This window comes from Cynocephalus volans, chromosome 13 (genome assembly GCF_027409185.1).
Source record: "Cynocephalus volans isolate mCynVol1 chromosome 13, mCynVol1.pri, whole genome shotgun sequence".
NCBI classification, from domain to species: domain Eukaryota; kingdom Metazoa; phylum Chordata; class Mammalia; order Dermoptera; family Cynocephalidae; genus Cynocephalus; species Cynocephalus volans.
This window is the reverse complement of record NC_084472.1, coordinates 75,586,846-75,601,707: the sequence shown is the minus strand read 5'-3', so window position 1 is coordinate 75,601,707 and position 14,862 is coordinate 75,586,846. Positions and strand designations below refer to the sequence as shown.

General features: G+C 35.1%; 1 protein-coding gene across 7 annotated transcripts in view; it reads right to left on the bottom strand.

Annotated features, from left to right (window-relative positions):
* Window positions 1-6,662: 6,662 nt before the first annotated feature.
* CLCN3 (chloride voltage-gated channel 3) overlaps window positions 6,663-14,862 on the bottom strand; it is a 95,122-nt gene continuing 86,922 nt past the window's right edge. For 6 of the 7 annotated variants that reach the window (XM_063076593.1, XM_063076596.1, XM_063076594.1 and 3 more), the window contains one exon: window positions 6,663-9,626. In XM_063076593.1, the coding sequence (XP_062932663.1) occupies window positions 9,536-9,626 (91 nt within the window). In that variant the 3' untranslated portion in view covers window positions 6,663-9,535. Of the gene's footprint in view, window positions 9,627-11,342; window positions 11,419-14,862 lie in introns of all 7 variants that reach the window. The other variant, XM_063076599.1, reaches the window with a different exon arrangement.

Genomic DNA, 14,862 nt, shown 5'->3' with positions numbered 1-14,862 from the left:
TTTAAGGCTCTTCTGGTCTGCTTTTCTTTCATGTGCAAATGATGTCGGTCAAATCATCTAAATGGTGACACCCTAATCACGCACGTTTTGGAAGACAACTGATGTTATCCTCTGACATGTCATGGAAGTCATTGTGGAATGCCTATGGATAACTAGACTGTCCTCTCCTTCCAGTAGCCCTGTTTCAATATTTACCCTATGCGCAATTAAGAATTTATTTCTTCTGAATTTTGAGTTAATAGCCATAGCTTTAAGGATTGGGTTTATGGAGGGGTAAGAAGGAGCAGAGGAGAAGCAAACATTATTATTATTATTATTTTTTAAAAGGGGATCCTAACCCTTGACTTGGTGTTGTCAGCACCACGCTCAGCCAGTGAGCGAACCGGCCATCCGTATATGGGATCCGAACCTGGGGCCTTGGTGCTATCAGCACCGCACTCTCCCTAGTGAGCCACGGGCCGGCCCGAGGAGAAGCAAACTTAAAAGGAAACTTATGACACTCTAACCAGCACTCTCCCAGGGTGTCTGACCCCAGACCTACCAAAACCTGCGTCTTAACAGTATCCCCAAATGATTCATGTGTTCTCACAAGTAGTCCAGTTACCCTATTAGGTATATTCTTTAAAACAATTTTCTTTTGAATCAGACTCTTAATTATTATTCAGTATAGCATAGTAAATTGATACAATATAATATACCATATTATAGTAATCAATATGCCATTGACTTAGATTTTGAAGTTTTCCATTACAAAATATTTCACTGGATTTCTAGTACAAATCTGTGGATAACCGTTTTACCAGATTCAGATCCTCAAACCTGACAAGGTGGCCTCCACCTCAGAAGCAGAGGGCAATCCACGAAATGCAAGATAGCAAACTTTGTGGATCAGGCTAAAGAGCCTGTATGCTTTTCCCCCTTCACAAGAAGTTCAAGATAGAAAAGCCCCCAGAGTTCATCTAGTTTAATCCCCACATTTTGAAAAAGATTGTTTTAACTTTCCCAAGGAACTAGTTCTCCAAAGTTCTTACTCTTAGCTGTCTCCTTAAAATAGATTTGAGGTACTTATTCTTTTTTATAAAAGTAAGGTATGAGTAGACTACTAAAAGGTAACATTTAACAGTTAGGATTTTAAATATGAGGCATGTTTCATCTCCCTTTAAGCTGTAAGCTTTTTAAGAGTATATCTTATGAATACGAGGGTTCTTCAAAAAGTTCATGGAAAGATTTATATTCTTTCAGTTCTATTTTTCCACAAACTTTTTGAAGTACCCTCGTGTATATATATCCCCCTCATTAACAAATCTTTGGTTATGCATTTATTTGTTGAATAAAATGACCCTGCCACATGCCTTTCACTAAGTGACAGATAAAATCAAACTAGCAAGAATTGGAAACTGTTTTGATAAGATGAATCAAGGATTCTTGACTTAGACAATAGAATATCTTCTGGTGTCAAAAATCTCTGCCACAGACGAGATCTGCTTGTTCCCTTTCTTCCTATGGCCCGTGATGCCTTAAGATGTTTTCTTTAAGGGAGGTATATTTTATATAATAGCCAAAATAAAAATGTAAAGATCTTCACCTTTCCTTTCAGTACTCCTCAGGAATTTTTATAGTTCTGATGGGGAGGTGTCAGGGCTTTTAAGGAACTGCCATTTCAGTTACGTAAGTAGCTCCAGGCTCTGGACCCATCTGCTCACTAATTAACTGTTTTATAATAAAACATTACAGTAGGGGCTGGCGAAGTTAGCTCAGTTGGTTACAGCATGGTGCTGACAACACCCCATCCAGGGTTTGATCCCTGTACTGGCCAGCTGCCAAAACAAACATGGTAACAATTAGTTCACACATACTTTGATTAGAAATGGTGACTAAATCACATTGATCTTAAACAATCTAACATTTTAGAAGCCCTTGAGCTTTTTCCCTCAGATTAGTTTCTAAGGTGCTTCTTAACTATTTCTAAATACTGCCCCAATATTAACACATTTAAAAAATATTATCTGTATTCAAGTATCTCCCATTAAAATTTGCTTAACTAAAAATACTAGATTTCTTTCTTTTTGCCATTTGGTAACCCAACATTCACAAATGTATAGTTTGTAAGATTTTTTAATATACCTTGTGATCAGTAATATGAATTCTAAGAGGATTTATCAAGGAACAAGTGAAAGGGAACAAAAAAGGATCAGCTTTCATCCATTCCTTAGACAAACCTAACATGAATGTGTATCTTCAGAAAGCTGGGTATTACCAGAGTCAATAGAAATTGGACACTAATGCCAAGAATACGGCAGTTATAATTTGGATTGTATAGTCATGAATACGGTTTCTTGAGGACAATATGGTAACAAGAAATGTGGATTTCCAGTCTCAAACTCCAACCAGTTCTGTCAGAGGCTAGTAACATGTTTTAGGAGGTACTGATCTTCCAACTCAACATTTTTCATTAAAGAGCAAGCTCCCTACAGAAGGATACCAAACTTTCCTTACATTTTTTCCTTCATTTTTAGTGAAAGAAAATAGACTAGGCATAGTCTATTTAAACCTAGTTTAGTAAATATATTCATCTACCTAGGATCTGGCCACTCAACGGCTATAGTAGCTTCCAAGTGGCAGCTACCTGTCTGCGTTCTCTGAGAACACATTTTAAGTCCCTGAGCTCTTTCGTGAACGAAACACTTTGACCCAATCAGGATTTAATAGAAAATCATTACCAAGTTCAAATTTAGCTAGGCTCACCTCTAGGAGCTCAGTAATGGAGTTTCTATATAACCTCTCAAACATGTATGTAGAATGATATACATAAGGAGAAATGAAAGGTATAACAATCTGGTTTTATATATATATAATTTTTTAAAATATTTATACATATTTATATTTATATAATTTATATTTATATATATTATTTGTATATATAAATAAAAAAATATATATATATAGCTTATATTGCTATAACAGCAATGAAATAAGACCCCTGTAGTAGCTCCAACATTGACCTTACTGACTTGATGTCATTCTGTCCAAACTCCTATCATAATTTTTACTAATTTTAATGTCTGCGTAGATGATCCCTCCAATACCACGACCTCTCAGTTCCTTGACCTACTCTCAATGCTGTACATAGACTAGGGGGTCAACAAACTAGTACCTTGTCAGTACCAATAATGAAAATGCCCTTAATCTCCATTTCAAGCATTCCGCTATCTAAACATTATCACCCATCTTTCCATCTCCTTTCCTCTAGTACCCCAGCAATTTTTCAACCCAACCATACCCTACAATTCACTGATCTAAATACCTGTCATTCTTTACCCACTCCATTCTTGCTTCCCTCTTCGCCCAGCCTTTTGATTCCATTCTGCATCATTATAATCTCTCCCACATCTTTGACTCCACTGCCCCTCTTTCATTTGTTGTATTTATGTTAGAACCGTAAGCCAAATAAAAAACTGTCTGCTTCCTACTTGAATCTGCTCAGTGTTAAGTAGGTAAAGAAAAAATTCAGTCACAGTGGCTGGTCTTATTTTAACCTCATGTTGGCCATGGTGGATGCCCATCAATCCTACTGCTTTCTCATCTTTCCTCAAACCTTCAACACCTCCTCCCCCAGCCTGTTGATTTTATTGAGAAAACAGAAATAGTTGAAATAACTTCGACAAAATCTCACCGCCCTACCAACTACCCATTATATGCTGCCTTTCCTCATTTCTATGAATGTTATTCAATGTCCCACTATGTGTGCAAGACCCCATCCTCCCGTGCCTATTCAAGAACCTCTCCTTTCTCTCAGATCATTAATTTTGCCTCTCAAAATTTCCATCATTAACAAAAAGATATAATATCCTGCATCTTAAAACAAAATCTGGTGTCTCTCAGATTAATTTTCCTTCTCAAACATTTCCATCAAGAACAAAAACACTGAATCATCCCTTTATCATACATTCCCTTCTGAAAACCTCATAGGAAGAACTGTAATATCTGTCTTCTATTCCCCCCCTTGCAATCTCTGTGGAACTCCATCAAGCTTTTGCTTGCCAGTATCCCCGTGAGCCCACTCTGATCACAGCCACCAGTTATCTCCACATTGGTCAATGTTCAGCCCTCATTTACTTAATTATCAACAACACCTGAGAGTTGATCGCTCCTTGAAACTATATTCACTTGGTTTAGTGGACTACCCTTTTTTTTATTTCTATTTTTTTAATTTATCAGTATACAATGTAGTTGATTTTCGTGTCCCTTTACCAATTCCTTTCCCCCTCTCCCTCCCCCTCCTACCCATCAACATCATTTCTGTTCACTTGTCTTAACAAGTTCAAGGAGTTGTGACTGTTGCCTCTTCTTCCCCAACCTGCCCCCACCGTTGGTTTGTATATTTATTTTTAGCTCCCACAAATAAGTAAGAACACGATATTTCTCTTTCTGTGCCTGACTTATTTCACTTAATTTTTTCTAAGTCCATCCATTTTGCTGCAAATGGTAGTATTTCATTCTTTTTTATAGCAGAGTAATATTCCATTGTGTAGATGTACCACATTTATCCACTCACAGTGGACATTTAGGCTGGTTCCAACTCTTGACTATTGTAAATAGTGCCACAGTAAACACTGGAGTACAGGTAGTAACCCAATTAAAAAATAGGCAAAGGAGCTGAATAGGTACTTTTCAAAGGAAGATATATGAATGGCCAACAGACACATGAAAAAGTGCTCAACATCACTCAGCATTCGGGAAATGCAAATCAAAACCACACTGAGATACCATCTCACCCCAGTTAGGATGGCTAATATCCAAAAGACTGAGAATGATAAATGCTGACGAGGTTGCAGAGAAAAAGGAACTCTCATACATTGTTGGTGGGACTGCAAAATGGTGCAGCCTCTGTGGAAAATGGTATAGAGGTTCCTCAAACGATTGCACATAGATCTGCCATATGACCCAGCTGTTCCACTGCTGAGAACATACCCAGTAGACTCCCCACCCTACCTCAGTGGTGACTCCCTCTTCTGCTGGCTCCTCATCTCCCCAAGTCTAACCACAATTATGCACTAATGCTCAGTTCTTGTACCTCTTTTGTCTATCCACACCTGATCCATGGTAATCCCATTTTGTCTCAAGATGGCACCTCCTCTGTTTAGCTTTCAAGCTGGATCTTTCTCCTGAACTTGGGTCTCGTGCCTACTTGATGCCCCTCACTTGGAAGTCTAAAAGACATTCAAAACTAAATGTATAAAACCAAAATTCCTCCGTACACACCCTCGACTGTATCCTTCCTGAAGTCTTTCCCAACTCAGTGGCCGTTCCATTGTTGTCTAACTCCAGCCAAAAACCTTGGAGACATCTTTGACAACTCATTTATCATACACCACAGTTGAGTAATTAGCGAGTCCTGTCTTTTCCACCTTCAAAATGTTACATTTGCCACCTCCACCAGCTTCAGATCTCTATACCTCACCTGGATTATTCCAAGAGCCTTCCACCTGAACTTCCTGTTTCCACCCCTACCCCCTTGAAATCTATTCCCAACAAAGGAGTCAGAGAGATCATTTAAAATCAGATTGTCACTTTTCTGCCTCCCTGGCTTCCCGTTTTATTTAGAAAAGTCAAACCCCTGCACCCCATCCTCTTTCTTTATCATATTCCCTTTTATCCCTCTCCAACTACAGTGATCTACTTGCTGTTCCTTGAACCTGGCAGGAATATCCTACCTCTGGATGTTTGTACATAGTATTTTCTCTTCTTAGAACATTTTTCTCACAGATAACTGTCATTGCCTCACTTTCTTTAGCTTTTTGTGCAAATCTTACCTTATCCCTAAGCCCTTCCCTGATCACTTTCTATAAAAATAGGATGTGTGCCTATGCACAGGCACTCACCTTCACTTTATTTTTCTCCATTAGAAAAGCTCTATTAAAATGGGGATTTTTGCCTGATTTTGTATGCTTGTAACAGTGTGCAGCACATAGAAGTCGTTAAGAAAAGATGTGCAGAATTAATTTTTCCATGATATTTACCATCGTTTGACATACTATATATACCTTTGTTACTTTTCCTACTGGAATGTAAACTTCAAGAACGTAGACTAGTGCCTGGCATACAGGAAGTGTTCATTAAATATTCAGTGAAGGTACAAATTCATAAATGATTAAGGATCTACCCTGGACTTTTAGTGTTTTCCTTTTTACTAAGAGTTTAATATTAGAAGATTACTGAAATCTTTTTCAAATGTTATTTACCATTCACCTTAGGCAGTTCTATCAGTAAATTTCCAAGGTAATTTTTTAAAAACATGTAAATCATTTACCTGTTTTCTCTTCATGCAAATAGCTTATTCCCCCCCAAAAAAATCACATTTTTGAAAGTGAACTGAAATGAAATCAGTTTTCTGCAGATATGCAACTTTCACTGACAAATGGGAGCTCCAAACTATTGCTAGCAGTATGCACATTCTGCTGTTCAACCTGGCATCTACTCTTCCGTTGCTCCTTGTTGCAAAGTACAGAAATGGCTTTGTAACCCAAGGGAAGTGTTATAATTATCACCCCTTTGAGACTGCATGCGCCAAGTGTATATTGACCTACACTGCACACAGCAGCAAAAAAGGGAGGACTGTTACAGATACAATTAAAGGCCAAACCACACATTGTCATATAGATTTTAATAGATTTTCTGATTAACTCATCACAGTAATCATTTTACTGTAATGATATGCAGCTTTACTACACTAGTATAAATAAAAACAGATAAATACAGCTCTAGGCAACATCACAGATTAACAAACTAAGCATTCTTCATGAACCAAAGCTGAAAACAATTATTAATAAGGAGAGATGCTGACACCCTTGCCCATTCTCATCATACCTTCTCAAAAAGGGTATTCAAATAAGGCGCTATACTTATTATATTGGTCAATTAGTTTGCCAATTAGCCAGGCACATGTATTTCATGGTCTCCACTATTTCATCGTTTGGTTGAAAAGCAGACACACTTCGATGTATCAGAAAGAAAAATGGAACAGATAATAATACCAAAGAAAACCACTGAATGCACTAATAATAGCACTTTTCCTGTATTTCAGCAATAAGACACACCAGGGATAGAGATATGCCAAAGAAGAAAATTAATCCTTTAATATCCACCCTGATATGTCAGTCTCTGAAGCAAGATGGGCAATGAAAGTAGAACCTGAAATCAAAAAGGGAAATATGGAAAACAAAATCCATGTGAAGTTTAATGTATGAAGCTATCTGCAAAGAAACTAGTTTCTCCTTTGACGGCTTGTAACTCAGGACGAGCAGTTAAGTTACTCAATAGCCACGCCAAGAAGTTCATATTGTAGCAGTGCACTGCACACTACAAATATGCTTAAGACAAGTTAGAGACATATAGAACTATCATTTAGAAAGGATTTCCCTCTGGATGGGCAAAAGAACTTTGAAGTGGCTATGAAGAAAACTTGAAGTCTGCTAAAGGGGGTTAGTAATGAGGACAAAATACTGTTTTTAGGCAGATAGCTTAGATAAGAATGTTTCGTGAAATTCCTCAAATTTTGCTCAACTTTTAATCGTTATTCTCATATGGCTTCATGATCATATAAGTCTTCAAAATCTTACAGATCTTATGTGATTTTACAGACCTTACAGGTATATTATTAAGAAGCAGGAAGTGAAGAATCACTTCCAAAATATAAAAACAGTTCATTGCTAGTTGTTTCAGAAAAGTCTGTTTGCAAAATTCATTTTCCTATCAAAACTGCATAATCACAGATTATTTAGGCCAGTCGTTCAAGTAAACTGCCTTTGCCAATAGTAAATTAAGACCATGACTAAAACAGACATTTCTAAAAAGAAAAACCCAACACATTCTATTATATTTTAATTTGTCCTGCAAAACTGTGCACTATGGGTATTTTTCAACCATCATTAAATACTTCAAATAATGAATGTGACCTACCCAAAGATTTGAAGGTTATGTTCAGATTAAAATTTTAACTGCTACCATTGCAATTCTATTATTTTCATTTTTTTGATTTCTAAAAAAAAAAAAAGGTTAACACATTTAACTTTTGGTTTTAATCTGCAAAGTAATTTTTAGTGTTTCAGCTTTCCAGTTGATGAGTCAAAATGAACAGGTCAGAAGACATAACCTACGAGATGGCAGTGAAAGATCAGAAAAGGTTTATGTACACACTGGATCATACAGAAATAACCACAAGCTCTTTTAAATCCTTGTTCTCATTGTAAACTTTGTTCACATCTCCATATTTGTAAGTCTGAATTAGTCTATAAAAATCACATTAAAAAGGTAAAACTATTTAAGTGCAATATTAACTGATTTGTATTTTATAAATTTTAATCCATAAAAATATAAATAAGAATGGTAAATTTTTAAGAAAAGAAATATACATTTAGTGCAAGTTATGAATTACATTTCTTCTTCAGTGTCAGCAGTGAAATATCTTGAGGAAAGAATGAATGACTGATCTAATTTCAAGAAAAAAATTCCAGTGTTTTAACATGCAATTAATATCAGATACAGCTAAACAGAATACTTCCTTCTCTTTACTGTCAAAGCAGCAGCATTTTAATTATGCTGAACAGCACTTGTATATCATAGTAGTAGTTTTAGAAATAGAAAATTTGCATAAGACCAGGTCACATTATTAATAAAGTCTGAGAGAAAAAAAAAAAACTCTTTATCCTTTAAAGTCAAGTTTCATTGTTTTGATTCTGAACCACACAGCACACAAGCTGAGAGATTTCATTCAAGCTTCATTCAAGATTTTACCTGTTTGGTTAGCCTTTGTTGTGGTGCATGTGCACTGTTCCAAGCATTAAGTGATGATACAAACTACATGGTTAATGGCACAAGGAACACTCCCTTCTTGTGATGAAACCTCAGTAAAATCACAGTACATCTCAATATGAGAAAGGACTGCTTCAAAAGGGTACACCAATTTAAAGAGGTTTTGTTACACCTCAGGAGAGAGAGAGAGAGAGAAATAAAGGCTCTTCTGGAATGCAGAAAGGTAATGCTTAACTATACAATTCATGAATTAAACAGAACTGTTTTGATTAAAAAAGGGCAAGACCTTGCAGTTTTAAAGATGGCTCAATTCAAAGTAATCCCTCCAGAAACAGGGGCTGATGACATGTCTTTGCAATGTTGGAGTAACGGGCCAGGTGCCCAAGGACTCTGGTGTCATCTCCGTTGAGGCTCAAGCCTGCACTATCACGGCACATCCTTAGCTGAACGCATCCAGTGCAGAACAACAGGAGTTGATTTGCTGCTCTCGGTTAGACGGGGAAATACCTCACTCCTTTCCTTCCCTCTCCCTTCCCTCCCCAAACAACTCCTCCAATCCACCAGCATTATTTGCAAACCATGTTGCAAAAGCCTGGTTTTTATATTTCCTTTTTTTTTTTTTTTTAGGAGAAAAAAATGTAGATGACTCTCTCAGGTTAAAGAGTTGTGCTATTCAATAAACGAACTTCCTCTTCTGTTTCCTCTCTCTCTTCATCTACGAGATTCAGTTGAACATTATTGAAGCGGGGTCTTGGTTTGCCGTCTGGGCCATATGACGGAGGATATCTTTTTTTGTTATAATGCCAAGGAGGCGCCTGAAAGAGATAAACAAAAGATTGCTATTAAAATAAAAGGGAAAAGGCAAAAAGAAGCTATAGCTAAATCCTTTTTGTTGACAGAACTAGAGCAAAGCAGGCAGCCTGATTTTGTATTTTCAAAAAGTATTTTATTGGTAAAGATAATAAAATTATCCAGCAACCATTCTTTGATATATAAAGTATGGTCACTAATAGTATGACGTCCTTTCCACTGAGACTCTAAGGACTGCATGCCTCATTGAAGTACAGCTATTTTGATTAATGTATGCCAACAAAAAAGTAACAAAAGAATGGGAGAACATATGAATAGGAAATGATACTGACCCCATTTGAGAAGGAAAATTCATTCCCATCACATCAAGAAAGCAGTAAAATGTCTGATGACCAAGTCCCCTCAATACTTGACTTTTTTGTTTAACCAAAATTACCCAATTTTTAAAAAGTAATTGAAGGAATGCCCACTTGTATGCAAAATCTTCATGAAAGCACATACAACTGAGATAAAATACATATAAAATGGTCAACACAGAACTTCAATCCCAAACTTCAGAACCCCCAGAATAAATCTATAAAACAACCCAAGTTTCTAGTACACTTATCAATGTTTTCCTTTTTTGATTTTGGCCCAAATGATTAAGATACAGTGCTTTTATGAAAGTCTTGGTTGTTAATGCTTACATTAAAAGATAGGTGAAAAATCAAGAAGCAGTCCTAAAAGATTATTACAGGTGAAGCAGAAAGCAGAATGAATGAGTAGCTACTATATTATTCTGGTTAGTAGTTTTTTTTAAAAAAGGATGCATGAAACACTTGTGAAATATTAGCATACAACAGGAATACATAATCACTTGTGTACTTAAGCAAACTGGGACAGGTTTTATATAGGCATGACAACTGCAGGGCAAAATAATTTCAGGCATTAATTGCTAAAGCCAGACAATTTTTATGTTATATGATATGATAATTCAAAATTTATCTGTAGTCATGAAATCACTAGGACATAAAGCCAGTTAAAACAAATACATTTTACCCCAAAAGCTGCTTATAGCATTCTAGAGACATCATACAAAAGGGGCACACACATAATCTAGGTACAATTCACTAATGAAATGGCAGGATACATCTTCTGATTTTGAAGGTATGCAGGGTATAACAGAAAAAGAATTAATGCTATGATCACAAATATATATACAAATGCTCTAGTTAGTGTGCCCGTTAAATAATCCATTTAACAGTCAACAATGTAACTGCTAAGCTCAGTTAAAATCACTTAGGAGCTTAGGTTTACCACAAAACTACCATAAGATTAGGAAACATAAAAAAAAAAGGGTTTGGGGTGATGGGGTTAGACATTTCTAACCAGTCAGGAGTCTTCAAAGACTGGTGTAACCACTATGGTAGGCAGATTTGTAATGTTCAGTTTAAGAATGTCCAATAATATTTACTCATTCAACTACCAAACTGTTTACAGTTCTTAAAATTGTAACTAATGATTTTGATGAGAGATGTTAGCTTTTGCTTACTTTCTATGAATGAAATTTTACACATATCTAAATTTATCTTACATACTTTATCAGATACAAATGTTAACTGTCAGCATAGTAGGATTTTTTTTGTTCAGCAGATATCTGGAAAGAGAACTGAACAGTTCACAAGTTTCATGCTTCCTGACTTCTAAGGTGTCTAATGAGGAGATCTGATATATCTAATCACCAAGGGTTCGACGTGCTGCTTTAGTTGCTCGAGATGCTCTAATATGTTCTTCTTTGTGATGATCCCCAAGACAATCCTGAAACAGATTATTATGCTAATAACTGTGTGAGAAATTAAATTAAAAGAGGTTCCAATCATAATGATAAGGAATGAGAGAAAAAAATAAAAACATGAACCGTAAGAATGCTTCTCATGAACTTAAAAAAAATATAAACAAAAATAACTTAAAATTCCAGGTTCCTTTTAGATAAATTCTACTGATTTTCAAAAGTGACACAATACTATTTTTAAATACTTGTGGGTTATTTTCCTTTTTAAATTAAAAATCGAAATTATAAGATTTCAGATGGAAGATGGCTACAAAATAAAGTACAAACAAAATATTGATATAGCTATAAACCTCTGAAATTTAGAGTTTAATTTTCAGTATTCTTTCCTTGGAGGAAATATTTTTCTAATTTCTATGGTGTCACAAAGCAGCAGCTATCATTCAGATATACTCAGCAGTGAAAAGGTAGGAAAAAGCTTGGCCTAACTGCCTGTGAAAAACTTAAGAAATCCCTTGGATTTTACTATTATTTGGAATTAAAATTAAAGGCAACATGCTCTAAATCAATAATGCCGACTGACAGAAACACTTCCTCATTTTCAAGAACTATGGATGTCACTTTTTAAAATAAGCTAATAAAACATATTTATGATTAGGAGTCAAAGGGACTTTTACTTTAAGCATTTTTTTTCTAAATAATAATTATTTCTCAGTTAACGTCATTATTATCACATCAAAGTTATGGACATAAATTCTCATAATGAAGATACTTGATTGGTTTTATAATGCAAATTTATGAATTCAACTGCAATCTGTAGCAATATAAACAGTGAAAGTAAAACACTTCAAGAAAAATTTTAATCTTTTAAATTCTGGAAGCGCCATCCAAAATGGCCTTCATGGTAACTGGGCATTTCCTTGGTGATCTTGTTAAGTCAATTTTTCTGTTAAAGTGCCTTTGAACATTCTGACTTCCTGAAGAACATCACCACGGGACTTTAAAATAGTCTGGTCCTGTGCATGTGTCCCTTATAAAATAGTTACTTAGAATGATGGCTGTGGACGGGTGTTGGGGAGCAGGGAGGGTAGATAATTGGAAAGGCAGAAATAGGTTATCAGCTCATATATTCTCATTATTTTTAAAACATAATGACCCTTAAGAATAAATTGAAAAGTTCTCAGAACATGGGAACAAATTTCCCTTCCAAAAAAGCTCAGAAACTGCACTATATGAAATGAGCATTCAATCACTCAACAGATGTTCTTCTCTAAATGTTTGAAGTTTAAAAAAAAAAAGCCATCAATACACTTGATTTTATGGTTGGAGTCAGGAAATGTGAAAATCTTGGCAATTAATTAAATGCAATAACACCAGTTTAATTCTTAGTCATGTTTTTCTATCCAATTATATAGAATGATTAATTTCAACTAATATAATCCATATTAGTAAACTCTGCCAAATCACAAGGTACATGATGAAGAAATTTACAAATTTATACAGACCAACTGGCAAATTTAGAGATTCACAAAGTAATCTCTATATTTACAAAGCAATAGCCCTAAAAAGGGAGAAATACACATATTTTCTCTCTTTAGTTAATGGAGAAGAATGATTTGAGAATAATGAGACCAGGTTCAGTGTTACTCTATAAATTTTAGGGAGTGGAAGGAAAATCTATGCAAAATGTGGTTCATATATAGAATAATTTACTGTTTCCTTTTGGGCTAACAAGTAATGATCTAAGAGCTAATAGGGCATAACCAAGCATTTCCCAATGTATGGTCCAAGGAAACACCAGTCCAATGACTTGTTCTATCCTCTCCCCGCCACCAAAAAAATGGTTGCATTTTCAAACAAGTTTGGAAAACTATGTTTCCTATTACTCGCTATGTGGGAATCATAGAATCTCAACATTTTCAGAGTTCTGAGAAGTTCCACTATGATGAAATCTCAATAGTATTTAGTCCAATACTTTCTAGCCTTATACAGTCACAAATCTTTTTTTAGTAACTTCTATTAACATCCTGCTAGTTCCACCAAGACAAAGATTTTGAGAAATTCTGCTAAATTACAATATAGAAGGTGAAAAATCAGTAACTGATATCTTTATAATTTACGGACACATTTCTCCCTCATCTTTTTATTCTCTAAAAATTAAAAATAAAACAAATAAAATAAATTTTTTAATAGATTTGTAGTGTCTCTTCCCCCAAATAACTATTTTCCATCTCTACAGATCCAATATAAAACATGGATAGCTATCCAGAACTTGATAATCTCCACTAAAAACCAGAAGACATGATTTCTTTTCTGGGTTTAATCATTTAAGTTTAAGTGAAAATAAAATACCCTACTTCCGTATATACGTCAAAGAAAATAAAGTCCCAAGAGCCACCTCCCCAAGTGATCTATCTCTTCTCTTTCCATGTATATCAATTTATTTTCCTTGAAGGATAGAAATAAGGAAAACCTCATCAAGGCAATTAAACATATCCCCTAAGGAAAAAAAGCTCCCTCATCATATAAACAGGCATCGGATAAAATTTTAATTAGGTATCCACCACTCCCACCTCCCACCTTGTTATTTTACACTTTCTTTTAAACATTTTCCTTTCTAATAGCTATGCTGTCAAAAACTTGGGAATTAAACAGCAAAGTGAAATGTGAAAATTAATCCACATAGCCACTTTGTGATCATGGTTGGCAAAACTTAGAGAATAACATTTATATTTGTTAGTACACAAAAGGACAAACCATGCCAGGCACAAAGAACAACTTGAAGCAAATAGTTTATAACAATTCAGCTTAGGTTTCAATTGAGCTATGTAATAATTTAAAAGGCCCAAGGACCAGCAAAGCTTTATGAAAAGTTAGCCCGTTTAACTAGTACTAATTAAGTTTTTAAACAATGAAGTTTGGCACCATCATTTTTTAAAATTAAACAATATTAAACAAAAGAAAATAGTAACAGTAATATTTATTGCATACATTTCTTCTCCAATCAGTATCTGTGATTTTAATTACTCCAAACTCCTTGCCTTTAATTAAGAGCTTTATCCCTTCAATGATTTATTTCATATTCCTGGAGTTATTTTAATTAGTTAGCAAAGTAAAAAACACTAACCATGGATCTAATTCTCTAGTTTAATATTTCTATTCCTAATCCAATATGGTCTATTATATGAGCCAAGAAACTGTTTTAGTAGTTCAAGAAATCACAAAGAGGGTATATTCTATCAGTCAATTACAATGTAAAATAGTAGCAAGAGATTGGGTTTTAAAGTTGGAAAGAAAGTTTGATTCCCTGATCCATGACTTGCTCACTGTGTGACTTGGAGCAAATTATTAACCTCTTTGAACTTCAATTACTATGTATGTAAAGTGAGGATACTACCATCTACTTTGAAGAGGTTCCTGCAAAGTTAAATGAGAAAACATGAAGGTGTTTTAATAAACAAATTTCCTCCCTT